At 42.1% G+C, this 27,697-nt stretch overlaps 1 protein-coding gene across 1 annotated transcript in view; it reads right to left on the bottom strand.

The window, feature by feature from the left end:
* Positions 1–27,486, bottom strand: part of SERINC4 (serine incorporator 4) — an 88,820-nt gene extending 61,334 nt beyond the window's left edge. Inside the window, exons 1-7 of the mRNA XM_089689383.1 lie at positions 27,283–27,486; positions 26,861–27,055; positions 25,291–25,458; positions 23,756–23,934; positions 18,332–18,411; positions 8,444–8,537; positions 2,052–2,263 (exon numbers count right to left, since the gene is read on the bottom strand). Coding sequence (XP_089545509.1) covers positions 2,052–2,263; positions 8,444–8,537; positions 18,332–18,411; positions 23,756–23,934; positions 25,291–25,458; positions 26,861–26,947 — 820 coding nt within the window. The 5' untranslated portion in view covers positions 26,948–27,055; positions 27,283–27,486. The remainder of the gene's footprint in view (positions 1–2,051; positions 2,264–8,443; positions 8,538–18,331; positions 18,412–23,755; positions 23,935–25,290; positions 25,459–26,860; positions 27,056–27,282) is intronic.
* Positions 27,487–27,697: the final 211 nt, after the last annotated feature.

Genomic DNA, 27,697 nt, shown 5'->3' with positions numbered 1-27,697 from the left:
TAGTAAACTGTGTTTTTTTGTTTCTTTCTGACGGGGGCCTTGTTAGGTTAGCTGTATGGGGCCCCGTGGTTTCTAAAAGCAGCCCTGCATGAGATAGCCATAATGAGCTCATAACATATGTGATAGTCAGTGTTAGGCAATACAGCTAACAGTGTAAAATGCAGTCACCAAAGTAAGCAACCAATCAGAAATGGAATTTTTCTAATAATTCTAAAAGTGAACCTGTCGCTTCTTCCTTCCAGGGCAAAGTAATGTGTTCTTTTACAGAGGAACTAAACTGTATCTGAGCACCACGAACTGAAATGCTATTTATTTCATTTTTAATATTCAAAGCTAACTCACTCATCTATCCATTTCTCCATCTTTGTTGAGAAATCACTTTGAACTCCCCTCCCCCCTAGGATATCTTGCCATCACCATCTTGAGTAAGGGCAGATTCATATAGCATTTACTTCCTGGATTCCATCTGTCCTTAGCTCAGGCATGCAGGAGGGTGTACTTAGCTGAGAAAGCCTCTCCCCTCCTATGGGTGAGATTGAAAAAATATTCATGAAAACTCCTGGGATGTATGACATCATTTTGGCCTAGGCCAGAAACCAGGAAGCAACTGAATAAACATAAAAATGTTTAAAACAAGTAAATATAATATACCTTGCTATCTATGTGCTAAGGCTAGCAGCGTACGGATTAAAAATAGTTAATAGGGATTGAGAGAGTGAAGTTCCCCTTTAAGAAGGCACAGTAGCTGCATTACATGTAGCAGGTATTTGGCTCCTTTCCATTACAGTAGCTTTAGCTTTATTAAGTAGTGGATTGCATTGGAGTCAATGGGTCACGATTTTGCATTGAAGTCAATAGGGGTGCGTTTTTGTATTGCAGTCAATAGAACGCGGCATTGCATTGAAGTCAATAGGACGTGATTTTGCATTGAAGTCAATGGAACTTGATTTTGCATTAAAGTCGATAGGGGGCGTTTTTGCATTGAGGTCAATGGGACACGATTTTGCATTGAAGTCAATAGGGGTGCGTTTTTGTATTGCAGTCAATAGAACACGATATTGCATTGACGTCAATAGGACGTGATTTTGCATTGAAGTCAATGGGACGAGATTTTGCATTGAAGTCAATGGGACTCGATTTTGCATTAAAGTCGATAGGGGGCGTTTTTGCATTGAGGTCAATGGGACACGATTTTGCATTGAAGTCAATAGGGGTGCGTTTTTGTATTGCAGTCAATAGAACATGATATTGCATTGACGTCAATAGGACGTGACTTTGCATTGAAGTCAATGGGACGAGATTTTGCATTGAAGTCAATGGGACGAGATTTTGCATTAAAGTCGATAGGGGGCGTTTTTGCATTGAGGTCAATGGGACACGATTTTGCATTGAAGTCAATAGGGGTGTGTTTTTGTATTGCAGTCAATAGAACACGATATTGCATTGACGTCAATAGGACGTGATTTTGCATTGAAGTCAATGGGACGAGGTTTTGCATTGAAGTCAATGGGACTTGATTTTGCATTAAAATCAATAGGGGGCGTTTTTGCATCAAAGTCAATGGGGCGCGATTTTGCATTTAGGTCAATAGGATGTGATTTTGCATTGCCGTCAATGGGACGCGATTTTGCACTGAAGTCAATTATCATTATTGGCACCTTTTTTTTAAATATAATAAATATAATAGAATATACTTTCCTTGTTTAGTTCCACTTTAAGCTCCATGTTGGAGATTTCACAGGGCTAAGGATCTTCCCCTGGCTTTGAGACTGCTCAGGCCTGGCAGCTGGTGAGAGCGGAAGACGAGAGGGTAAAATGCTCCCCCATACCAGGTAGTTCACAAAGCTCTGGCTGATGAATTGAGCAGTTGGGAAGTGAGAGTAAAGTAAAAATCTTTAACTCCGGTGGTATGTTATTAGGTGAACCTATTACTTGGCCACTAAAATCTGATTAGCAGCTTGGAGATAATGCACTTTTCATTCATTTACTTCATTGAATAAGTTCTGAACTTGCTCCAATAGATGCAATGTACACAGTACAGGAAGACTTACTGAGCTGCACACAAGGTGTGATTGAAGTGAAGGACATGATTATACACAGGAAGATGTTAATACTGATGAGTCCTTTGTTGAGTAGGCAGCCAGCTGGATGGGTGAAGTACTTGTATAGGAAATAGAAGGCCAGGGAGGCAATGGAATAGAAGAGGAGTGTGGTAAATATGACCGCAATATACCAGCGCTTGTCTTTAGACGCTCCGGTCAGCCTGGAAGAAAGAGAAGACACAAGAATTCTACTCAACGGAAAAAGCCATGTAGTACAATATATATATATATCCACCAAACAACAGCAAAGGACAAAGGACAGTCACAGCAGTAGCACAGAATATTTTTAAGAGCAATCAGTCTAGAGTAGCCTTTCTCATCCTTTTTAACACAGAGGAACCCCATGAAATGTCTTTTTGGTCTTGAGGATCCCCTACTGATATTTACTATTTGTACACATGGGTGGAGCTTGCGGAGCCGCAGGGGTTGCAATGGTGACCCTGCTCATGTTCCAGGAGATTTGTGTGGTCTCCCTGTCACATTAGGTTTTACATTGTGTTGGTGGGGTAAAAACGCTTGACGTGCTACTCTGCATAGGGAAGTGAGTACAATAAATGGAATGAAAGCGAGGTGCCTTCCAAGTGCAGTATAAAAAGATATTTAATAAGCCGCAAATGGCAAAACTCACAATGTGGAAGTGATAAAATAGCGGTCAGTATAGCTAATAGTCATCCTAGTCCTACAGGAATCCGTCCGGTGGGGTGTTAACCACTGTAGATGGTGGAGGGGATCCCTAGCTGCTGTGGATGGTCAGGAGTCCCAGGCACCATCGTTCGGAATCGGAAGTATCTGTAATGAGCGTGAACCGCAAACCGGGAGGAAGTGATGTCACACAGATGTCCTGTATGACGTTACTTCCACCCGGCTTGCGGTTCATGTTTCCCAGGCCCATCCCTGGCCCTCTGAGTTTCCGGTTTTACCTACACAAGGCAAACCCTTTCCCCCAGTGGCACAGTCTCTGCTCAGCCCCCCCGCCTGGCCGAGTACAGTCCTTTTCTGCCCTGTTCTACTGTGCATGTGCCCACAAGGTTGGGGAAGACAGGCCACACTCTGACTTGCAGGGTGAAAGTGGTGGGCTTGTATGTGAATCTGGAAGTCAGAGGGCCAGTCAACCCCAGAAGGGACCCAGGCCGTGCCCTCTGAGCTTCCTCTTTTACATACAAGTCTACTGCTTTCACCCAACACCTTATTGTGGTCTGCTTGTCCCCACCTTGTGTGCACGTGTAGCTGGCAGCAGGAGAGAGAGAAGAGAGACAGCAAGACAGCCACCACACAGTCACAGAGCATCTTTGTGTAAGTAGCCGACCTCCCAACTTTCTTGGTATCTTGGCACACAGTGGGAGTTTTTTCGCATGTGGCGGTGGTAGTAGGGAGGAGCCAGATTACATTTTGCATCAGGGCCCACAAGCTACAAGCTACTCCTCTGTTTCTACAGGACATGGTACGTGAATTTGATGGATGCTCTTTACATTTGCTGTCATTAGAAAGAATGCCCCTTACAGATACCTAAAAAGATCATTGTTGTCAGTGGCTACTCATCTGAGAGGCAGAAATTGCTAAGTGCTCAAGAAATGCCTGGCAACCTTTGGATGAACCTCACGGTTCAACAGAACCCTGCTTGAGAAAGGCTGGTCTAGAACTTTGAGTAAAGGCAATTTATCATTATTAAAGTAGAATTCCAGGATACTACCTAACCCTTCTTAAAAATGCCCCCCCCCCCCCCCACACCAAACACCTATACTGACTAGACTGTGTAAGAAAGATGTATACACTTAGCTATATTCAGCCTGCTCTAGTCCATTCACGTGATCTCCCCTGTGTCAGCCATTGGTGGCTGCAGTGGAGAGGAGAGAGCACTTGACATTGGCTGGAATTCCTGGGAGCAAGGACACCACCAATAGGTTTCCTATGGCCCATCCATTGTCAGTGCTCCCTCCTTTCCCCTGCAGCCACCGCTGGGGAGCCAGATCACATGACCAGATTGGAGTGGCCTGAAAATAGGTAAGTACAGGTGAAACTCAAAAAATTAGAATATCATGCAAAAGTTCATTTATTTCAGTAATGCAACTTAAAAGGTGAAACTAATATATGAGATAGACTCATTACATGCAAAGCAAGATAGTTCAAGCCGTGATTTGTCATCATTGTGATGATTATGGCTTACAGCTCATGAAAACCCCAAATCCACTATCTCAGAAAATTAGAATATTGTGAAAAGGTGCAATATTCTAGGCTCAAAGTGTCTCACTCTAATCAGCTAATTAAGCCATAACACCTGCAAAGGGTTCCTGAGCCTTTAAATGGTCTCTCAGTCTGGTTCCGTAGGAATCACAATCATGGGAAAGACTGCTGACCTGACAGTTGTGCAGAAAACCATCATTGACACCCTCCATAAGGAGGGAAAGCCTCAAAAGGTAATTGCAAAAGAAGTTGGATGTTCCCAAAGTGCTGTATCAAAGCACATTAATAGAACGTTATGTGGAAGGGAAAAGTGTGGAAGAAAAAGGTGTACAAGCAGCAGGGATGACAGCAGCCTGGAGAGGATTGTCAGGAAAAGGCCATTCAAAAGTGTTGGAGACTTTCACAAGGAGTGGACTGAGGCTGGAGTCAGTGCATCAAGAGCCACCACACACAGACGGATCCTGGACATGGGCTTCAAATGTCGTATTCCTCTTGTCAAGTCACTCCTGAACAACAAACAACGTCAGAAGATTCTTACCTGGGCTAAAGAAAAACAGACCTGGTCTGTTGCTCAGTGGTCCAAAGTCCTCTTTTCTGATGACAGCAACTTTTGCATCTCATTTGGAAACCAAGGACCCAGAACAAGGAGGAAGAATCGAGAGGCGCACACATCAAGATGCTTGAAGTCCAGTGTGAAGTTTCCACAGTCTGTGTTGATTTGGGGAGCCATGTCATCTGCTGGGGTTGGTCCACTGTGCTTTATTAAGTCCAGCCATCTACCAGGAGATTTTGAAGCACTTCATGCTTCCTTTCGCAGACGAGCTTTATGGGGATGCTGACTTCATTTTCCAGCAGGACTTGGCACCTGCCCACACTGCCAAAAGCACCAAAACCTGGTTCAATGACCGTGGGATTACTGTGCTTGATTGGCCAGCAAACTTGCCTGACCTGAACCCCATAGAGAACCTATGGGGCATTGCCAAGAGAAAGATGAGAGACATGAGACCGAACAATGCAGAAGAGCTGAAGGCCGCTATTGAAGCATCCTGGTCTTCCATAACACCTCAGCAGTGCCACAGGCTGATAGCTTCTATGCCACACTGCATTGAGGCAGTAATTGCTGCAAAAGGGGCCCAAACCAAGTACTGAGTACATATGCATGCTTATACTTTTCAGAGGTCCGATATTGTTCTATGTACAATCCTTGTTTTATTGATTGCATGTAATATTCTAATTTTCTGAGATTGTAGATTTGGGGTTTTCATGAGCTGTAAGCCATAATCATCTCAATTATGACAAATCACGGCTTGAACTATCTTGCTGTGCATGTAATGAGTCTATCTCTCATATATTAGTTTCACCTTTTAAGTTGCATTACTGAAATAAATGAACTTTTGCACGATATTCTAATTTTTCGAGTTTCACCTGTATATGCATCTTTCTTACACAGGTTAGTCAGCATAGGTGTTAGAAGGGGGAGGTGAGCATGTTTAAGACTAGTTAGGTGGTAGCCTGGAATTCTTCTTTAACAAGGGCAAAAATCTAATAAAAAAAATAACATTTTCAATTTTAGGTATTTCTAATGGTGTCATGACCTAAATCCGTACTAATGGATGTCACTTATGTAATCACCATTTATATATTTACTACACTGATGAACGACAGTCAAGCAAGGTCGCTCTGACCGTGTTTTATCACAGATCTATCCATAGTGATGACAAAAACAGCTGGCACAGAGCAGATAACAGGACCTGCACTAGAGATCCAGATTTCAATATTTACTTTTTCTTATCTTTGTTAAAAGCCAACATCAACTTTCCGACCATGTTTGACCTTACACCTATATTTGGTAACATGAAACATGGTCCACATTTCCCCACCTCCAAACCACCCCCACTTAAATAATCTGGGGGTTCCCTTTTCTGCCGACTCCTGTCAAATTGGAAATCAGTTCAGCTGTGCATGGTCTGCCTGCACAGCCCTGTCATCAGTGCCATGTTAATAGCATCATGGGCCCCTGGACACAGTAATGCACTGGGGCCCCAACCAGCCTACATTAGGTATCCCTATCACAATGCCTCCATCACAGTGTCCTCTTACATTAGGCCCATCACATTGTTACCATTTATCAGGTGTCCCCATCACAGTGTTCCCATCCATCAGCTGTCCCCATCACAGTGTCCCCATCCATCAGGTGCCCCGATCAGTGTCCCCAGACATCAGGTGTCCCCATCACGGTGTCCTCATCTATCAGGTGTCCCCTTCACAGTGTTCCTATCCATCAGGTGTCCCCATCACAGTGTCCCCATCCATCAGGTGTCCCCATCACAGTGTCCTCTTACATTAGGCACCCCCATCACAGTGTCCCCATTTATCAGGTGTCCCCATCCATCAGCTTTCCCCATCACAGTGTCCCCATCCATCAGCTGTCCCCATCACAGTGTTCTCATCCATCAGGTGTCCCCATCACAGTGTCCTCTTACATTAGGTGCCCCCATCACAGTATCCCCATTTATCAGGTGTCCCCATCCATCCGCTTTCCCCATCACAGTGTCCCCATCCATCAGGTGTCCCCATCACAGTGTCCTCTTACATTAGGTGCCCCCATCACAGTGTCCCCATTTATCAGGTGTCCCCATCCATCAGCTTTCCCCATCACAGTGTCCCCATCCATCAGCTGTCCCCATCACAGTGTCCCCATCCATCAGGTGTCCCCATCACAGTGTCCCTTTACATTAGGTGCCCCCATCACAGTGTCCCCATTTATCAGGTGTCCTCATCCATCAGCTTTCCCCATCACAGTGTCCCCATCCATCAGCTGTCCCCATCACAGTGTCCACATCCATCAGGTGCCCCGATCAGTGTCCCCAGACATCAGGTGTCCCCATCACGGTGTCCTCATCTATCAGGTGTCCCCTTCACAGTGTTCCTATCCATCAGGTGTCCCCATTACAGTGTCCCCAGACATCAGGTGGCCCATCACAGTGTCCCCTGACATCAGGTCTTCCATTACAGTGTCCATCATAGTGTCCCCAGACATCAGAGTTGTACCCCCGTTTCCCTTTGTACTTACAGATCTCGTGTTGTTTCCTTTTGTAATTAAATCAGAGCCTCCTTCCTCTCCCCTGCTGAGACTGAGATGAGTTCTCTCTAGCATCAGCCAGCTGCTTCTTCTAACAGGAAGAGCAGTTACTCCTGTCAAAGAAGATCGGCACAAGTGGCCAAATTGCCTGTACACCTTCCCCCACAACACAGAGCCCTGGTTTCCCTCTTGTCTTAGCCCTGATCATGGGGCCTCAATACACCTGGGGCCCCTGGGCAGTGCCTAGGTGTGCCCATTCATTAAGATGGCCTTGTGTGTCATTCATTTACAGGGAGTCGTAAATGATAAAACTACAAGTCCCATCTTCCACTGCAGAACTTGTAGTCCATTGATAAATCCTCCAGCTCTGTAGCTGTTGGTCTGTACCAAGATACGGAGCTGAGCCAGAGGAACAGTCTGCAGGAAATAAAGCATTGTACCCACGGTTCACTGATCGCGGTTGCAATCCTTTACAGGCAAAAAAATTATAAATACACATTTTTGCTTTTCTGCAATATGGGTGCAAAAAAAGTGGAATTCTTCTGTAACTCCCTCACTTTTTTAGACTGAAATTTGGAATTTAATTTGCCTATTTCCTCCTAAATGATCTGCATCCATGAATAATTTGGCAGCACAGTGGCTGAATGGTTAGCACTTCCTCCTGGCAGTACTAGGGTCGTTGGTTGAAATCCCAACCACATACCACCTGCATGTTCTCCTTGTGCCTGCATGGGTTTCCTCCGGGAACTCCAGTTTCCTCCCACATTCCAAAGACATGCTGGTAGGTGAATTGGCTCTACATTGGTCCTAGTATGTGTATGTATGAATGTGAGTTAGGGACCTTAGACTGTACACCATTTGAGGGTTAGGGACTGATGTGAATGTACAATACATAGGTAAAACACTAGAGTAAATTGACGGCGCCATAGAAGTACCTGAAATAAATAAATAATTGCAGCTAAAAAAAGGTAAGCAAGGAGAAAAAAGCAGAATTGTTTCTGGCACTGTGCCAATACTGCCCTCATGTGGTGACTGAATCTATCACATACTGCTATGGGAGCAGAATCAGAAATCTCACCAGTTCTTGTTCCATGTGTGAGCAAAAGCTGTAATCAGTATCAGCTGGATGAGGACAAAGGAGAATCCCCCACAGACACCAATATAATGCCACGCTGTGGAGACAAAAACAAGTTTTTGTTTAGTTTCAGATAAATTAGGCTAATTTCCTAAACTTCATCCATCTGTTCATTCATTCATTCATTTGTTCATTCATTTATTTGATATGAAGGGCTTGTAATTTTTTTTAGATAAAACCTCATTTTTATCATGTATTACGATGGAGATGGGTATGATGGACTACTAGAACTTCCTTAATACCAACTAATATGCCACCCATCTTTTTTACATAGCAGACATATCTATCTGCCAACATTATATGTGAAATTAAAGTAAAAATAAATAATTTGGTACAACTGCAGTCATATGCCCCACACCCTGCAGGCTGATGGTTCCTGTAGAAATCCTCTCTCCTGTGATGCCGGTCCTCTTCACAGTGCTGGGATTAATGGCTGTGCATCTAACATTGGAGCACATTGAAAAAGGTCTTGAAGGCCATCAGCCACCTTTCTGTCCTCTTCTCCAGGGGTCCTTGCATTCTTTTCACAGAATGCAACTCAATGCAAGAAGGGCAGGTGGCAGACACCTGTTAGGATCTTCTTCAATGTACTTCAATGTTCTTCAGTGTTAGACCTGAAGCTATTACCCCCTGCAGCAGTGAACGTTCACAGCTGAGACGACGACAGGGCATCGCTGAAGAGAAGATTTCCACCGGAACCATCAGCTTGCAGGGTGAGGGACCAGTGGCGGACTGACCATTTGGAAACTCGGGCACTGCCCGAGGACCCGGGGTCAGTAGGGGGCCCCATGAGATGCCCTTGCTACCTTTTTCATAGGCTTTTTTGAGTTTGGGCAAGGACACATGGGCCCCATAATCCCCTATTGCCCGGGGGCCCCATGAGTTGTCAGTCCGCCCCTGTGTGGGACATATTTCATTACAGGTTAAAAAAAATTAACTAAACTTCATCTTTAGGCTCCATGTACACAGGACGTTTGTAAAACACTTCTGAACGATGGATACTGACTGCTGGAAAACGTAGGTTAAAAAATGTCTGTTTAGCCGCGTTTGCATATCGCATTTATGAGTGTTTGCGTTTAAAAGCGTTTTTTAAAGACAACCTCAGGAGACCTTCCAAAATGCCCAGAATGCACTGAAAAACAGTCAAAAATTAACTATTTCAGACATTTTGAGAGAAATATAAAGAGCAGAAGCAGAGAGAACAGTATTTGTTGAGATTAGCAATTTTTTTTTTTTTGTGGTGTTTGGATGTGTTCCAGCTCATTTCTGTGCAGAAATTATTGCAGCAGTGTCTAACATATTTTCTTTCATGAGAAACCTCAAAGTATGGTATACCAGGTCCATTTGAGTACCGGGAAAACGCTATGCATGCATTTTTCATGTCTCTGGACAGCATCTGGAAATGGAAGAGTTAAAAAAAAATTCCAAACGCTTATAAATGCGGTTAGCCGCATTAACATGCATTTGAAACACCGATATAATCTACCCCTGAACGCAAGTTTGGTGCGTTCAAAAAAACGACTGTAAACTCAACTGCCTGTAAACGACGATGTGTACATGGACATATAGGAAAACATTAGGGAGAGTTCAGGGGCTGCTGAAAAAAATGCAGAAAAGCTCCTGAATGTGAGTTTATCAGCTGCAGTGTACATGGGGTAATTCAATGGGCCTCTGATTGAGTCCTCTTCATGCCCTGATACTGTTACCTCCTGCTTTCCCCAACAAACAAACACTAGGTGATTTGGCCCACTATTGTAAATGATGGCTCGTTTTCTTGTTCATATACATGCTGTAATGTTCAGCCTTGGATCTTCTATATTTTGCAATAAATAAAGTTAATAGTTACATTTCACAGAAGCGAAGGGTTAAGCTTGCAGTTCTTACTTCCCAACACATTTGGCTTTACAGAGAGCAATACGTTGTGTATTGAATGCAGAGACACTAAGGGGTGTTTTTATTAAAAAAAAAAAAATCCAGAGCTATTCTTCCTGCAGAACTGCATGTACATTCATTCTAGTAAAATCGAATGTTAATAGACTACAAGGATTACTTCCTGAATGGGGAAAATCCAGCAATGCGGTCATGGAGCTGATGATACTAAAGAATAAATACTAATTTACTATGATTGTCAGCTGTATCTAGTAGCCATCATGCAGTATTTTGCTGATTCTCACTATTCTTATGAATGAATAACATCCGACCTGGGGAGGAACCAGCTTAGTCACATTCAGTTTTGCTGGCACTCCCACAGAACAAATGCACATGTTTTTTCACAGTACGAATAGCCCTGGAAATGTTGTAAAAATACTCTTCTTGTATCATTTGCTTCCTTGCTTTACTTTCTTACCACTAATAACAGTTGATTTTTTTTTCTATTTCTGATCTACACCACACTGACTGCCCACATTTTCTCATTTTAACTGACACAGGTCAACCTTCTCACTCATTACTACAGGGACTATGAACTTCCTCTGCCTTTCCAGCCAATGTCATGGCTTGATTCTCTCTATAGGAGACAAAAAAAATGCAGAAAACAATTTCATGAAAAATGGATTACAGGGCCATTAAGTTGTGGATGTGTATGGATTATTGTTGGAGCATTAGGATATCATTTAGTGTCACTTTAACCACTTCCTGTCCCTTCGCTATTTATAAATGGCGGCGGGTTGAAGTGGTTATTCCAGGACCATGACTGCAGCTACAATCATGATCATGGTACTGTTCTTTGCAGCCGGTGACTCTCTTTTATGTAAATACAATCCGAGCAGCCATACAGCCGCTGGATTAACCACAATCCGACTGCCCTATATCAGATACACTGCTACAGGGCGGCAGGGGTGTGCAAAATCACGTATGTATATGTGATTTTGTATTTCCAGGCCTCACGCACGCCCTACCCACATCGCCATTCGCAGTTGCGGCTGTCAATCACCGGGTCCCGACTGCTGATTACCTGCTGGCGCCCAGTGATTACCAAGCGTCTCTGATGGAGAGGAAGACTGCTTTGTTTAATGACAGTCCTCCTCCCTGTCAGCTCAGGCACACTGCTCTGGATGGCTGTGCACAGCACAGCCATCCAGGGCAGTGTCCTTACAGTGAAGCACCAACACACCGCCCCTCCAGTGAAACACTCCCAGCACACAGTTAACCCTTTGATCACCCCTCATGTTAACCCCTTCCTGCCCAGTGCCATTAGTACAGTGTCAGCGCATTTTTTTTTGGCACTGATCACTGTATTGGTGTCCCTGGGGATGTCAATGACACCAAGTCAGTTCCCCCCCAGTGTCAGAATGCCCAACGCAGTCCTGTTATAAGTCATTGATTGCCGCCATTACTAGTAAAAAAAAACAAAATTCCAATATCTATACCTCCATTTGTAAACGCTATAACTTTCATGTAAACCAATTAATTTACATGGATTGGGATTTTTTTTTTTAGCAAAGACATGTAACAGAATGCATTTTGGCATAAATGTATGATAAAATTAGATTTTTTTTTAAATTTTTTACTTTTTTAATAGCAAAAAGTCAAAAATACAGTTTTTTTTTCACAAAATTGACGGTCTTTTTTTTTTATAGCGCAAAAAATAAAAACCGCACAGGTGATCAAATACCACCAAAAGAAAGCTCAATTCATGGGAAAAAAGGACGTAAATTTCATTTGGGTGCAGCGTTGCATGACCATGCAATTGTCAGGTAAAATAATGCAGCGCCGTAATGCAAAAAATGGCCTGGCCAGGAAGGGGGGTAAATCCTCAGGAGGGCAAGTGGTTAATTATACAGCTGGAACCTTCTGCCAACACTGCATTTACTGGACTCTCCCATCCTATCAGGGAGCCCAGTAATGATGCGACCAGCAGCATCCGGTTCCTGGAACACAATGAGAGGTATGGATGTAGTTCCTTCCACTGTGTGAGGTCAGAAATCAGAAGCAGTGAGGATTTTGTCACTTCCGGTTTTGGTCTAATCATTCTTGTGCCATCACTGACTTGATCTTGGTTTGATCAGATGCTTTGGAGGATAGAGGAAAGGTCTGACCCCCAAATCTCTCCATAAAGAGGACCTGTCATGGCCTATGTTGTTAATCCCTTGTGATAGCAATAAAGTTTATAAAAAAAAAATTAAGATTCAGTATTAACCTCTTCACGCCGAACGTACACAAATATGCGGCCTCTCAGCGGCTGGGCCTTGACGCCGAGCAGCCACATATTTGCGTACTATTTGTAAACAAACGTGCTGAGAATACACACCCTGCATGCTCCCAGCACATGTGTCGGCGTCCCACGGAAAGGTCCCGATCTCCTTACGATCGGAACCTTTCCAATCATGTGACTACCGTGACCAATCACGGCAATCACATGACCCTAAACCCCACCCGGCCTCCTGGCGTTAGAAATCCCTTAAAGGGCCAGGGCGCGCCAACCCGAAGGGGTTAAAAAAATTTAAATAATGATAAAAATAATTTTAAAGTGCCCCCATCCCCCAAGCTCAAGAGTGCATTGGTCTTGCTTGCATATATAAATGGCGGTTACACCACATATGTGAGGTATTGCCACAAATGTCAGAGGGAGAGCAATAGTTCTAGTGCCAGACCTCCTATGTAACGCTAAACCTGTAACTTGCAAAGGCTTTGAAGTCTCACCTATGGAATTTTTTAGATACCGTAGTTTGGTGCCATTTTGTGGATGTAAGCAATTTTAAAACGTGACATGTTAGGTATCTATTTATTCAGCATACCATAATTTTGTATGTTTTTCCAAACATTTGGGTATTATATTGTGTTTGTGTTCACTAAAAATCAACAAAGTGCACAAATATCGTGCAGCATAAAAAGATTGCAACAACCATTTTTTTCTCCAGGGTTTCTGCCCAAAAAAATAACGTTTGGGGTTCTAAGTCATTTTCTAGCAAAATGCTAATATTTTCGTGTATGAAAAAAAATGTCAGAATTGTCGTGGACGGTAACTAGTGTTGCACTTTCTGGAAAGTGGGGGATGTAGATGCACACTATATTAAATGTTTATGAATAAAATGCAGAATTTATATAGGTGATTTAAAAATGATATAAAACAACTGCTTATAACCTTATAAATGTATTAAAACTGAGTACAAGACATTATATTTTCCTTTAAAATCACTTGAAGAAGGGAAGCAACTATAAAGTGCCACCGCAAGCAGGAACCCATCCATAGTAACTTTCGGAAGAACTGAGTAAACTATGTGAATACTTTATTTTCCTGTATAAAATTTCCATTGTCGTTGAAGATTATTGTATTCTAGAGGAGCTGTTAATCCTCTGCAATGCCTTTAATGCATTGAAGCAGCACCGTAGTTCTCATAACTTATTCATGTCCTGAAGACTTAACTCCTAAATACTTTTCTAGAGATTAAGCATCGGGAGTCCAGTGCCCCCCAGTGACACAATTATGTAGCTGATTACAGTACCTAGAAAGAGCTTAGCTCAGTCACCGCAACTGAAAATTAGAACATAATAGTAATTGAGCATAAACGCATTAAACTGCTCTGAACTTTTTGTCTCCAGAAAGCTCTGAACCAAATTAAAATACGGTTTACATTCTGGTCACGGCTCACAATATAAAAATGTTATACATTAAACTGCAATTCAGAATTCATTTGGTATAATTTATAACCAGTTGACAGCTTTAGAATAAAGTACAAGATCTAGTGTTTGGAATATATCATGGTCCCATTGCTAAAGCGCTCATTTTTTTTCCAGTTCATCAGTCCAAGTTCATTCTTGTCTCACCCACAACTTCTGGAGCTTGACAGCCAATTCCTTTAAACAGCCACTAATCTTAAAGTAAAGACCAATCGATGTGATGAAGCATCTTGAAGCATCCCAAAAATCAATATAAAAGTTCCAATACCATGGAAGATTTAAAGACGAATTTTATTGTATTCAGTACATTAGCTGGCAAATTACTGTTAACTGAACATTTATAATAGGGTCAGCACGTTCAAAACTGATGAATGTTGGTGGGATAAATCACTGGCATCCTATATTTCTTGGGGATTTGGTGAGAACTTTTCCTTATAGTTCAAGGCTTGTCTGCTCTTCTTCACAAAGTTAAAACCAAAAACCAAATTTGATCAGTGACCACGAAAAACTAAAAATCTACAGAACGATAACAGTTTTAGTGTTTTTACATCTGGGTATATTTTATCACTAAATAGATATGCACATATGTGTAGGACAGGTCCCCTTTAAGGTGCCTCCTTTCCCTGGCAGAAGGCTGGAAGTTTAGGCATGACCAGGGAGGGAGGTAGGTCAGACTGGGAAGGAAGGAGAAAAAGCAACATCCAGCTGCTGTGCTCCTACTCTTCCCCCTTTGGGGCAAGAGCAGGGTGCCCCGGGGTTCCCCATCCAAGCCCCAAGAGAGATAAAAAGAGTTATAGCAGGTTAATGCAAACCCAGAAGAGGATTTTGGAAATTGGTCTTCCTCTTTTTCCCTCCCCTCCTTAGCCAAGGAAGAGTGGCATGCCCACAGGGAGTGAGTGCACAAGCAGCCTCTAGCAGGTCCTAAGATCAAATGTTTGTTGAGGCTCTTCATTAAAGCAGCGTTAACCACATCCAGCCTTGTGGTGCCTTTATTTGGTGGTCATGCTGCTCTGAAGAGAGTGAGAAAGTGCTACTGGTGTCCCCTGGCTGTCAGGCCTGAGAAAGGTGAGGCAAGCGTCTAGGACCCCTGGGTTGTGAGGGGGGCAGAGAGGCGCAGCCAGGATGGTGGATGAGGGGTCAGTCTCCCCCGCCACCCATACACTGGGGAGAGTTGTCGGGCAAAGAGTCACATTGCCTGGAAGGTCAGTTTACATTTGGGGTCTGCTCAGCTGCCCACTGTGGCCATGTGCGAGGCAGCCCACCACCCGCCAACATACGTTTCCACCATGTTCCTGGAAACATAACAAAAGTCCACAAAAAGAAGAGGTCCATGTTGCTCAAAGCTTCATATAAGCTGCCTTTGCGCTACAGCAAATTATAAATTGGAGGTTAGAATCACTCTAATATATATATTTGACCATAAGGAGTTTATGAGGTGCATAAGAGGCTGGTGGACAATCTAATCCAATGATATTTCCAAAGGTGGGACAGGTCTTCTTTACAGGATTGGTTGATGATTGATGTGAGGGCTCCTGGGAGTGAAGCCTGTTGCAAGTTTTTCACAAGAGTTTTATAGTATCAAAACAAATGTCTGGGAGGAACATGAGATGATCTTATTCTACACTGGGATGTGAGGTTGATTTACTACAGGCAAATAGGCCGCTCACTTTGTAAGCAAATGTTGACTTTGCTTAGTGAGTGAGGTGAAGTTCTGCTGGGGTGAATTTTCACCCCAATTACAAAGCTAAGGGAAGATTCCCTTGAAAAGTGAACAGCCGATTGTGCCTTTAGTAAATTAACCCCATTACCTCTATGGGAGAAAAGACTAGCCCCTGGAAGCAAAAAGACAGGGTGGGCTTACCCAAGAAAATAATAAAGACTAATGCTATCTAAGCATTGCTGACACTGGAGGCTGGAAGGCATCAGCAAGGGGCAGGCAAAGTTAGCTTCCCTATGGAGACGATTTCCAAAAATGTGACTGACAAGAAGTAATGATCTGAGAATTACCGACTACATATAGTATATAGATCCAGCTTTGAGAAGTACAGTACAACCAAGTGGATTTGGGAACTTTTTCCCTTTCTAGATTGTTCTGTCTTCCTTCTAAGTATGGTATAGTTTAGCCAATGCACAGCTTTTGCAAGTTAATTGCATATTGGGTGTCTTGTAGATGACTGGATGTCAAGTCTGTAAATGGTTCCTATTACCAGCTGTTTTGGTGGGACATTTATGGACTTATAAAACTTAGGTGAAGTAGCTGAGTGCATATCCTCTGTCTAATTTGTCCAGCACCAGCTATTAAAAGTTACAATCTCCTATGCATTACATTTCCACCTGAAACTTGTATATGGATTTGGGCGAACTATTTGCTTGGAAGATCAGATTTGCATAGTTAGTCGGGTTGCAAGAAAACACAAGTCCCTCTAGTTCAACCAATAAGAGTAAATAAATAATTAAATAAATAAATAGAAAACCTCCATATACAGAACCTTATACGCACAGTTGCTCCAGAGGAAGGCAAAAAAAAAAATCAACTTTCTAATTTGCATCTGTATTCAATGTTAGTACATATGTTTGTAGCCAAGTGCTGGACTACAGAAACATGGAGGAGACACTCTTTACAAACAGTTTACTTACAATTTCTGCTGCTATGCTGAATGTTATGTTGCACTATCCCCTCCAGTCAGCAGAAGCAGAACTATAGACAGGCCAGAGAAGCCTATGAATTCCTATGCAGAACACTGAGGATCATGGGATTTGAAGTCCAAGAAGTAAGCCACATTGTGGAACTGATAGACCCTTTGCACTGTAATTCCCAAGAGACACTGTGGCAAGGAGGAGCAGTGGAGCTGCTTTTCTGAGGCTGCTTAGCTAGGCTCTTTCTCTTGGCATGGAAGGAACCAATGAGAGCACATCTGCTGCATACTGGCCAGACTGCTGAAAGGCCAAACCATTGGAGACACTCAAGGCAGCACAGACCACAAAGACTGCATCTGCACCGTTTCCGCAGGGTGACCAGAAATCCTCTCGCCCACTACCTCATACCTCTGAATGTCCAGAGGCATTCAGTGGAGAGACTGAGGGAGCCCCCCTTTCTACATTGAGAGTTCACAGCCACACCACAGGGACTGTGACAGGACACTGCCCATTGTTCACACTGCTAGCAGGAACTGAGTTACTGGAGGCAGGAGTCAGGATGCCATCCGCAATAAAGGTACATATGCACTGAGATGAAGATCTTGCATTCCTGACAGTATTTTATATGGCCACATTGGTTTGTGCTGGAATGCACCAGGATGCACTGGGAATGCACCAGCACACGGCGACGCACAGATGCACACTGGCACATGCATAACCTCATCCAGGACTGGCACCTTTATAAGGGAGTTAGATACCTCCAGAGATTGCCGGTTGATCTTTGGCTCTCCATTGCGCTTGTTCCTGTGAACCCTGTGTTTGTAAATTCCCTGTTATTCATTGCTCCTGGACATGCCCTGTGCCTACCCTGTGGTTTTGACCCCAGCTTGCCTAATGGCTCTACTTCTTCTGCTCACCTGTGTATGACTCTGGCTTGCCCTCCTGACCACACTTCCATTTTGACATCTATACATGGTACCCAATCTCGGCTCTATCCTCACTACGCTTCTATCCTCCGCCCTACCAGTTTACCTACTACTTACCACAGGTTTCACCTGTCTCCAGCCACTGTACCGGACCTGCCTCATCTGCTGAAGGTTCCAGTATCCCTGCTGACTACCTGGGAGCCCAGCCCAGCAACTCTCCAGCCAGGACATATTCACAAGCAGTTCCCAGCAGGCGACCCATGCTTTTTTGAGACTTGCACCTCCTGCTCTCACTCAGGGGTGGCTGTAGCTTAGCTGCAAGGGAATCCCTCTCACCACTTGGCGTCCAACTTGCACAGTAACGAATGGGTACCAGAAAGCTCCCAATGCATATTTGCGTTCGGGACCTTTCCAATGTGACCGCTGTGACTGCGAATCACAGCAGTCACATGATAGAAATACCTGCCTCCTCCCAGCATTTAGATCCTCTTAAGGGGCAGGACGGCGGCACAAAGAAAGAGTTAAAAAGTTACCAATATAAAAATGCAGAAATATGGGAAAGAGGTAGTCTATTTTATTAAAGTATATTATTATTTATATTGTCAAACACTCAACAGGAAATCTGAATTAAGTTCTGTCTTTTCCTCACCTCGTATAAAATATTCAGCAGGGATGAAGAATGCTGCAACACACATTCCAATCAACATCAGCAATTTCAGGAACCAAAAACTATGGAATAGAAAAGAGATTGCAATCAAGCTGCAGCAATAATAAGCCCATATATAATCCATTGTGTTCTATAAAAACCATTGGAATATTGTAAAAATTATATTATAAATAATACAGATTATTATAAATTATTATTGATATTATAATGTATTTATAATAAAAATTGAATTACATATAATCCAGTAATAAGATCAAAAATAGTGTACAAATGTGCACTGCAAAATTACACACCCTTCAAAAAGCATATTAACTGTCCAGTTTTCACAAAGCAGAGGATTCTAGTGCTGGGAAATATAGGAGTTTGGCATAAAGGACTGTGGCTCAGGGAAAAGGGAGATCTGGCCACAGGGGGTAACTATACAAACAAAAAGAACTTTGGCAATTGTGTAGAAAGGTACAGTTAGCCTTCTACCCTGTGACTCTGTTCCATTATTATATGGAAAGGGGAGTCTCTTAAGGGAATTGAACCCTTAGAGATTTCATACAGTGCCTCAAGAAGAGAAGTGGTTTGATTGGACACTGAATTCTCGAGAGACTTTGCTGGCCATTTTGGGTGAGGGAACATTTAAATAAGGGAACCCACATCACTTTGGCACATTTCCAGTGAGTCAATCGTCAGGGGCAGGAACATGCTTGTGAGGGAGAGTGCAAAGTATAGGAAAAAGGGACAGCTTAGGGCAAGCTCCATGGTCAATGCTGAGACTCCAGTGTCTGGAATGGAGACGCGGAATGATGTGAGGAGCTATCTCGTCTCCAAATACTTCTCAAAGTGGATCTTCACTCTCTCAGTCAACATTGACTATTTTGAATCCTTATGCTGCTAGCATTAGTAAATAGATAGGGAAGTATATCATATTTACTTGTTTCTAAATTCTTTTTACGTTTCTTTAGTTACTTCCTAGTTTCCCTTCCTAGGCTATACATCCCAGGAGTCTTCAGGAGGGGAGGAGAGATTTTTTCAGCTAAGCAGACATTCCTGCCTGCATGCCTGATCTAAGGGCAATTGGATTCCTGCCCTTACCCATGATGGCCACAACCAGTAATGCTAGGGGTTGTTTTTCTAAATGATTATTCAGCAAAATAAAGCATGGAAACATGGATAGGGACGTTTACTGTGAATATTAAAAATAAATGAAATAGCGCTTTTGATTTGTGGTGCTCAGATACAGTGTAGTTCTGATTTAAGGTATGCTATCCCTGCCAGCTGAAGCCGTCCTCTGGTAACCCAACTGGTCAATACAGTACTGTACCACTCTGAACCGCTGTGCATACACTAAATATAGTCATATAATTATGACAAGGACAGTTTGCTTGTTTGTACTGCATTAAAATCAGGACTAATATATAGGATGTGTGCATTACACAAAGTGTATGACCAATTACCTAAGGTACCTAACATAGGCCCCCACCATTAACATCAGTGTCCTCAGTTCCTAATTTCACATCATAGCTCTCAGTCTTACTTCCCATTCTTTCACATAAGAGTCCTCAGTCCCCTCCATCCCTTCAAATCCATAGTTCTTAGTCCTACCTCCCGATCCTTTTACATCAGTGTTCTTTAAGCCGGCCATAGATTGATTGAATCCCGGCTGGTTCAGCAGGGACTGGCCAAGGTTCGATCAATCAAATGTCGAAGGCTCCCCACCAGCAGAACACAGTAGCACTGTGAGAGGGACTGACTGTGTTGATGGAGGAATCAAGAAATTTTCTTTTCTTCCACCCATAGTTGTAGAAAAGAAAATTGCTTAATGTATAGCCAGCCTTAATCGTTAAAGTAAATATAGAGGTAAAATGTTATTATTTTAGTTTTGGGAAGAGTGGAGAGGGTTCAGAACCCCATCAAGTTTTATTGGTGTCAGTGCTCCCATTGGGGAGAGTCACACTCTCTATTTGTTCTGTTTCCTGTTATCTTGGAGAGTGAACCTACCATGGGCTGTCACCAAAACAGGAATAATTCTACTTTAAAGCAGAGCTCCACCCAAAAGGGGAAGTTCCACTCTACGGCTTTGTCCCCCGCTCCCTGTTAAGGATTGGTACCTTTGGGGAGCGGGTACCTGATTTTAACAAATACCTGCTCCCACTTTGGCTACAATCAGAAGCAGATGTTGTCCTCCCCCCTCCCTGCCCATAGTTTTCTGGGACACATGACTGGTCCCAGAAGACTATGGGACCATTCAGAAAGCGCATGTGCAGTGGGCACCTGGCTGTGAAGCTGCAGTCACTGCCGGGTGTCTACACTGAAGATTCTGGTGCTGGGGAGACAGGATGGATGGTGAAAACGGCTGTGGTCAGGAAACTGTGGGATCGAGGGACAGGTAAGTGGCTGTTTTTTAAAAGTCAGCAGCTACAGTTTTTGCAGCTGTTGACTTTTATTTTTTTATACTGTGACTAGAGCTCTGATTTAATTTACTTTTACTTTAAAGTGTTTTTATTGCAGCAATTAAGAAAAGTTTACAGAAACAATCATCCAAATGATAGGCATTTAGAACCATGATCTACTGTATCTTCCATACTCATCATCATTCTACTTGCAAATAGCAGAACATTACGAGAAGCGAGATATTGTGGAAGAAAGTTTGTAGTGTCTTTTCACTGCAGAAAAAAAATCAAACACAACAATTTTTCATCAGCGCAAGCTTTGATTTGACAGAACTAAGCTGATTTAACATCACTTTGTCTCAGCTGTCAGTCCCCAAAGAATTACTGCACCACTGGCAGAGGTAAGACTTCTCTCTGCGGTATCTTATGTTTGGTGATTTTAAAGAAAATAGAATATGTTTAGGAGAACGTTTTATACATAGCTTAAAACTGAGCCTCCTAATAAATAATCCAGCAAGATAGGATCCTGGGACAGAGGTAGTCCAGAATGATCCAAAATGATCTTGATATGTCTCATTGGACTGACAGTCACTTCTCCTAAATACTTGACCAGGGCCCTCCTAAGTTTGGTACGAAGTCCACATCATATATTTCACAAATTAAAAAAAAAACCTTTTATAAATGAATGAATAAAATTTAAATTAATAAAAGGTTTCAGGACAAAAATGACAGAATTTTAGTGAAACATGTATCCACATCACAGTTCCCCCTTACATCCTGGTCCCCCCTTACATCCGGGTCCATGTCAGATTCCCCCTTACATCACGGTCCACATCAGAATTCCCAGTTACATCAAGGTCCCCATCTCAGTCCCCTCTTACAGCAGGGTCCCCATCTGTGCTGGAGACTGCAGTGGAAGGGACTGCCATAAAATTCCTTGTTTAGGCACTTCCTGTTATAGGATAATAATCATCTATATCCATATTGTAACTCTAATGGGTATAGCCAGCATCTATATCTACAATCTATGTTATAGATCTGTAACACCCTCCAGATTAGTCAAAGGGCAACCCAGTAAGCTAACAGGAGAGGACAGTGTGAGTACTCTTACACCCCCTGGGCTGGATAAGGAGAGAGGTAAGTCAGGTGGAGAACCCAACTAGCTCCTCATTCGGGGCTGCTGTGCTAAATTGCCAGTTTCTGTGCCCCCTTGCCCAGGGAATACCTTCAGTACAGCTGGGTGAAGAGGAGGATTCATCTGGGGTCTGAGGAGGTACACCAGAGAGCTGGAATGCTCTTAAAGGAGAGACTATTTTGTCCACATATGTATATAGTTGCTAAGGAGCTTGTCCTTAAGTTTGCAGTTTACTTGGGTATTCCATACACCGTTCAACCCCGTCCAAGTTTTAAACCCCTTAATAAAATCACAAAACCAAGCTCAAGGACTGTTTACTGACTCCAAGTGCAAAGTGTGGAAAAAAATGCGTGCAGAGCTTTAGGGGGACCCAAAACTCAGCAACTCCTAAGGGGATAGTGCTACAGATCTAATGGGTATGGACGATATCTCTATCTCTATTGTAGATCTAATGGGTATAGCCATCATCTATATCTAAATTGTATGCCTAATGGGCATGGTCATTATCTCTATCTATATTGTAGATCTAATGGGTATGGCCATTATCTGTATCTATATTGTACATTGAATGGGTATGGCCATTATCTCTATCTATTTCGTAGATCTAATGGACATTATCTACTGTACATCCATATTGTAGGTCTAATGGTTATGGTCACTGTCTATATCTATATTGTAAATCTAATGGGTATGGCCATTATCTATATCTATATTGTGAATCTAATGAGTATGGTCATTATCTATATCTATTTTGTGAATCTAATGGGTATGTTCATTATCTATATCTATTTTGTAGATCTAAAGGATATGACAGTTATCTATATCAATATTGTAGATCTAAACGGTATGGCAATTATTTATTTCTATATTATAGAACTAATGGGTGTGGCCATTATTATTATCCATATTGAAGATCTAATGGGTATGGCCATTATCTATATTGAAGGTCTAATAGGTATGGCCATCATCTCTACCTATATAGTAGATCTAATAGATATGGCCATTAAAGCAAAATTCTAGCCAGAGCTTTTTTTCAGCTTTTTTTATTGCTGTCTATGTTCCCTTATGGGGAAATCTCCCTTCACTGTGTATCAGACATATCACAGGAAGTGAGTATAAATCTCCCTTATTTAGGGGATAGCTCATCAATATACATTTGCCTTAAGAAGTGGTGTTCTAATGGGAAGATATCTTCTCTCCTTTTAAAAAACTGTTCCACTTAACTTCTGTTCTGTTGACATAAATGAATAGTGAGGGTAGATCTGCCAAACAAAGTTACAGACAGCAACAGAAACTTGATGGAAATTTAAAATCTTCTCTACTCTCTCCATAAATATAAAAAGGTTTGACTGCAGTTTTACTTTAACATTAATCTGTGCATTGCCCATGCTCATATGCACCCCTCTTCCCACCTCTGTTTGCACTCATCTTTCATTTGCAACTCTGCGCTCTGTTTGTCCACCTAAACAAACTGAAGTACCTGGTACTTCTGGGTTGTAAAGGAGACTAGGACTTCCTTTTGTTGTGGCAATGCAGTGCAAGCCCCTGAACATCCAATTGTAAAGTCCAAACACTGTTGGGGAAAGGGGGGGGGGGTCTTCTTAGCCCTATTTAAGCTCTGATCCCTTCTCCTAGAAGCTTACAAAGGGCAAATAGTGAAAGTGGGGGGTTGTGGGCAGACCACTGAGTGCACATGTTGCTATGCACTATGATTACAATAAAAAATAAGCTATTTCTATATTTTAAATGTAAGTCCAACACTGTTATGGCTAGCAATTTGTAACATCTTTGGCAAACAAATGTTCAGCATGTGGCTGTCTTAACTCATAAACAGGGTAAAAATCTTGATACTACAATGATGAAATAAATAATAAAAATGGTGCCATTTACCCATTGTGAACAATGGCCCTGAACTCCTGTGTGGATTTCACATTGAAAAGGAAAACGGACAGGATGAAGTAAAAAGATGCGGTTCCAAAGCAGACTCTGTACACAGCTGTGTACCCCACAAGATTATCGCAGTCTGATCCTCCAGGCAAATGTTTGCACAGCAGAGTAATCCAAGGCACCTGTATGCAATAAAACAGACATATGATAAGTCATGGGCATTTATTAGACATACCCAACTATCCTACACCAAATTATAGACAAGATACTGAATGTTCTAGGTAGGTTTTCCCAAACTTTGGTCAGTCATGTGCCAACACAGCAAAGGGGTTGATTTACGAATCACTTTGCAAGGGAATTTTCACATTGCAAGGGATTTATTTTTAGCTTAGTGCATGATGTGTTGCTCTGCTGACTTCCATCATTTAATTAAGTGCAAGCAAAAATACGGCCTTTTTATTTTCCTTGCACATGATTTGATATTCTTTGCCAAGTGAATTTTCACCTCCTTTGCTAAGCTAAGGGAGAACTCCCTTGTAAAAGTGAAAGTTCCTTTGAAAAGTTACTATTTGCCTTTAGTAATCAATTCTAGTCTTTCAAGTGTCCCATGATCTATGCTAGGACTTGTTATAACATGTACTACCCACCAGTACTGTAAGCAACCAATCAGTATACTGTCATCTCCAAAATGGGCACCGGGCCCCAAACAAGCAGGAATTTCTGAACTGGAGTTGAAATCAACATCTTAGCCAATAATTGCCACTTATTGCTGTCACTTTAGTCACTTCAGCCAACGGAGTTGATTTACTAAAGGCAAATAGGCAAATAGAATGTTCACTGTGCAATGGCATTTTTAGGCTAGGTTCACACCTGTGCGGGTGGTTCCGCATCGGATCCGTACAAAAATCTGTACAGCCGCACCACCCGCACAGAGAAATGAGGATCCGCGGGCGGGTGCCATTAGTTTTAATGGCACGCCACCCGCACTGGAAAATGCAACCGTACTGGATCCGAGGTTCCTGTGTGGGCTGCATTTTCAGAAGTGCAGGGACTTCTTCTCTGCGTGTCACGGGGCATGGGAGTCCATTCAAATGAATGGGCTCTCGTGCCCATGCAAAACAAGGCCCGCACGGCTGCATATATGTGAACCAGGGCTTAGAGTTTATTGAATTACATTTTGCTGACTTCCATCATCCAGTCGCATGCAAGCAAAAACTATTCGTAGCAAACTGAAATTTCACCACATTCACTAAGCTCAGGGGAAAATTCTCTTGCAAAGAGCATCTTCCCTTTCAAAGTGAACAGCCTATTTGTCTTTAGTAAATCAACACCAGTAATGTTCCTGCAATGTAGTCTACCTCATACATTGAGATCCCATGAGTAGCACCTAAGTGGTGATGTGCACCGACAACAGTACTTTTCAGGCACTTTGGAAAGTACTCCTGTAATCATCTGCCATATCCAAAGACCAGCCCACTAAACCCCAAATTAAATATTAATTGGTATCCTGACCATTGGGAATAATTCCTGCTACTTACATGTTCCTTGACAGTTTCTGATACTTTTTTGGAAAGCATGAGGCAGCAGACAGTGGAGGCCAGAATGTGGAAGAATGTGTACATGAGCCTGGTACCAGTGGACACTTTAATGCTGGGACAGCAGGCGCAGCAGAATGAACACGGGGAAGGTCCACAGCAGCAAAATATCTAAAAATCAGAACAAACCATACTTATTACACAGATTAATGGCTATTGATGAAGCACTATCTGCAATATTGTAACAGTCATGTATGGTATTCTTTCACTGTTCAAAATTTTGACATGTTTTATTCTGTACTTTGAATTTCATGTTTCTGTGATGTGTAAGTTTCTTTACATTTATCTGGTTAAGTAATGTACATGAACATGTTAGTTGTATTGTCTGAAAACTACTAACAAGATTACATATAAAAGCAGAACAACTTAGTCCAACAGTGTAAACAGATCACATTACTATACAATGAAAAACCGAAAACCTGCACTTAGGAAAATAAACTGATCTTAAAAAATAACATAGAAAAGCAGCTTGCACATTAGGCAATAACAAAATAGTATAAAATATATAAAAATGCAGCGCTAATCAGAGAAACAGATAGTCCAATAAACACAAAAAATTCCACTTTGTAAAAGTCCCAAAAATATTCCCACGATCCACCATCACCAGGACACCCAAATGGTTCAGCCTCTTACCAGAAATTCTGACCGAAACACACCGGTCAATATAGGCAACTCCAATGGGAGATGAACATGTGAATAATGGAATCAGCAGTCCTCATCCAGGTTGATATTAATCTTCCCCTTTAAAGATCTGAAGTCGGTCCTTCACATAAGTGTCTACAAATGTATGAAGATACTAATATCTGCTGATAACACTCCACATACATTTCTTATAAACTCATCCTGAGAGCAACCCAAACATAGGCAGGATGAGTTTATAAGAAATGGAGTGTTATCAGCAGATATAAGTATCTTCATACATTTGTGTTTATTGGACTATTTTTTTCTCTGATTAGCACTGCATTTTTATATATTTTATTGCTGTACAATGAGATACAATAATAATATAATAATAATCAATTTATTTAGGGTACAAATGCAAACAGATTTTTTTTTTAATAAAAAATCAATTCTAATATTTTTGTCACACAAAATACATTTATTGATGATATTAATTAAATAATGTATTGAATAAATGTAATGCCAGCAACTAACCTATTCTGTTAGCATAGGAATATTGAAATATGATCCCATTGTATGATAATGATATAAATGTTATAACTACCATTAAAGCTATTCAACCCTTTTACAATGGCACTTTAAATGGGTCATAACACCAAAGGCCGATATGAGGGGCCCCCAATCATTATGTATTTTGGTTTGGCTGCCCAGTGCTGACGTCATTGGGAGCTCATCCTATTGGCTCCAGATTGTCAGTAGTTGAGTATAAACTGTTGGTGGCAACTGGGCAATAAGGCCCAACCAACCTGCTGCCACGTATATGTGTATTGTTGTCGTAAAGGGGTCAAGCAGCACATACATGATCCACGTGATGATATTAGCTCATATATACCTGATACGAGGCTGAATTTATAAAGTCTGTGCATAGCTTGTTTCTTCTCAAGGCTTTGCGGACAGCCATTTCATCCATTAGCCTCATAGCTCTAAATGAAAGGTGGCTGGCTCTTTACAGTGCAGTGTTATGCTGCTCAGATGAAAACATCTTCTGGCTCCTGGTTGGATGACTGCTTGTAGCCATAAAACGTCCCTTAAATGTAAAAACATAAATGTTACTTACATATGTGCTGTGGTAAGAAACAAAAGGGGTCCAAAACTATTCATATTGTCAATTCATATACCCGTAATCATTAACAGCAATTAACAGTAGTCACATTTTATGTTCTTCAGACTACAAATAAATATGGCTCAACATAGTTGAGTTATCTAATCCTGACAGTCTTCCTAGTACTGGAGGACTCAGCAAGTAGTACTTACCCCCTACTACGTCAGATTCCAAACAGGACCCGTTGCACAATATCTGCTACGAACAATTCCAACATCTTTCTACTGGCATTTTCTTGTTTCTATGTAGATGGAGAATTGATTCATTTCACCTCAAGCAGCCATCTCATAGACTGTAGGTAGCATGCGATGCTGTAAGAGATAAGCCTCCTGCTTACACTTGGCACTCAGAGTGAGTCTTACCATCTGTACAGGAGGGGGAAGGTTGAGGAAGGCTCAGTGCATTAAATAGGATTTATCCAAAGCCAGTTACTTACATTTCAAGCCAACCGTACCTATAAAGTCTTCAGCATTGCAAAATCCTATGCCGCCAGAACATAAAAAATATATAAGGATGGGTTTATTCACTCCGGACACATTTTCATATTCTCTAACACAAGCAAAATGC

This window comes from Staurois parvus, unplaced genomic scaffold, assembly GCF_062004578.1.
Source record: "Staurois parvus isolate SC_StPar_1 unplaced genomic scaffold, SC_StPar_1.0 ptg000472l, whole genome shotgun sequence".
NCBI lineage: Eukaryota > Metazoa > Chordata > Amphibia > Anura > Ranidae > Staurois > Staurois parvus.
The sequence above is the reverse complement of the archived record's forward strand: the minus strand, read 5'-3'. Positions and strand labels throughout refer to the sequence as shown.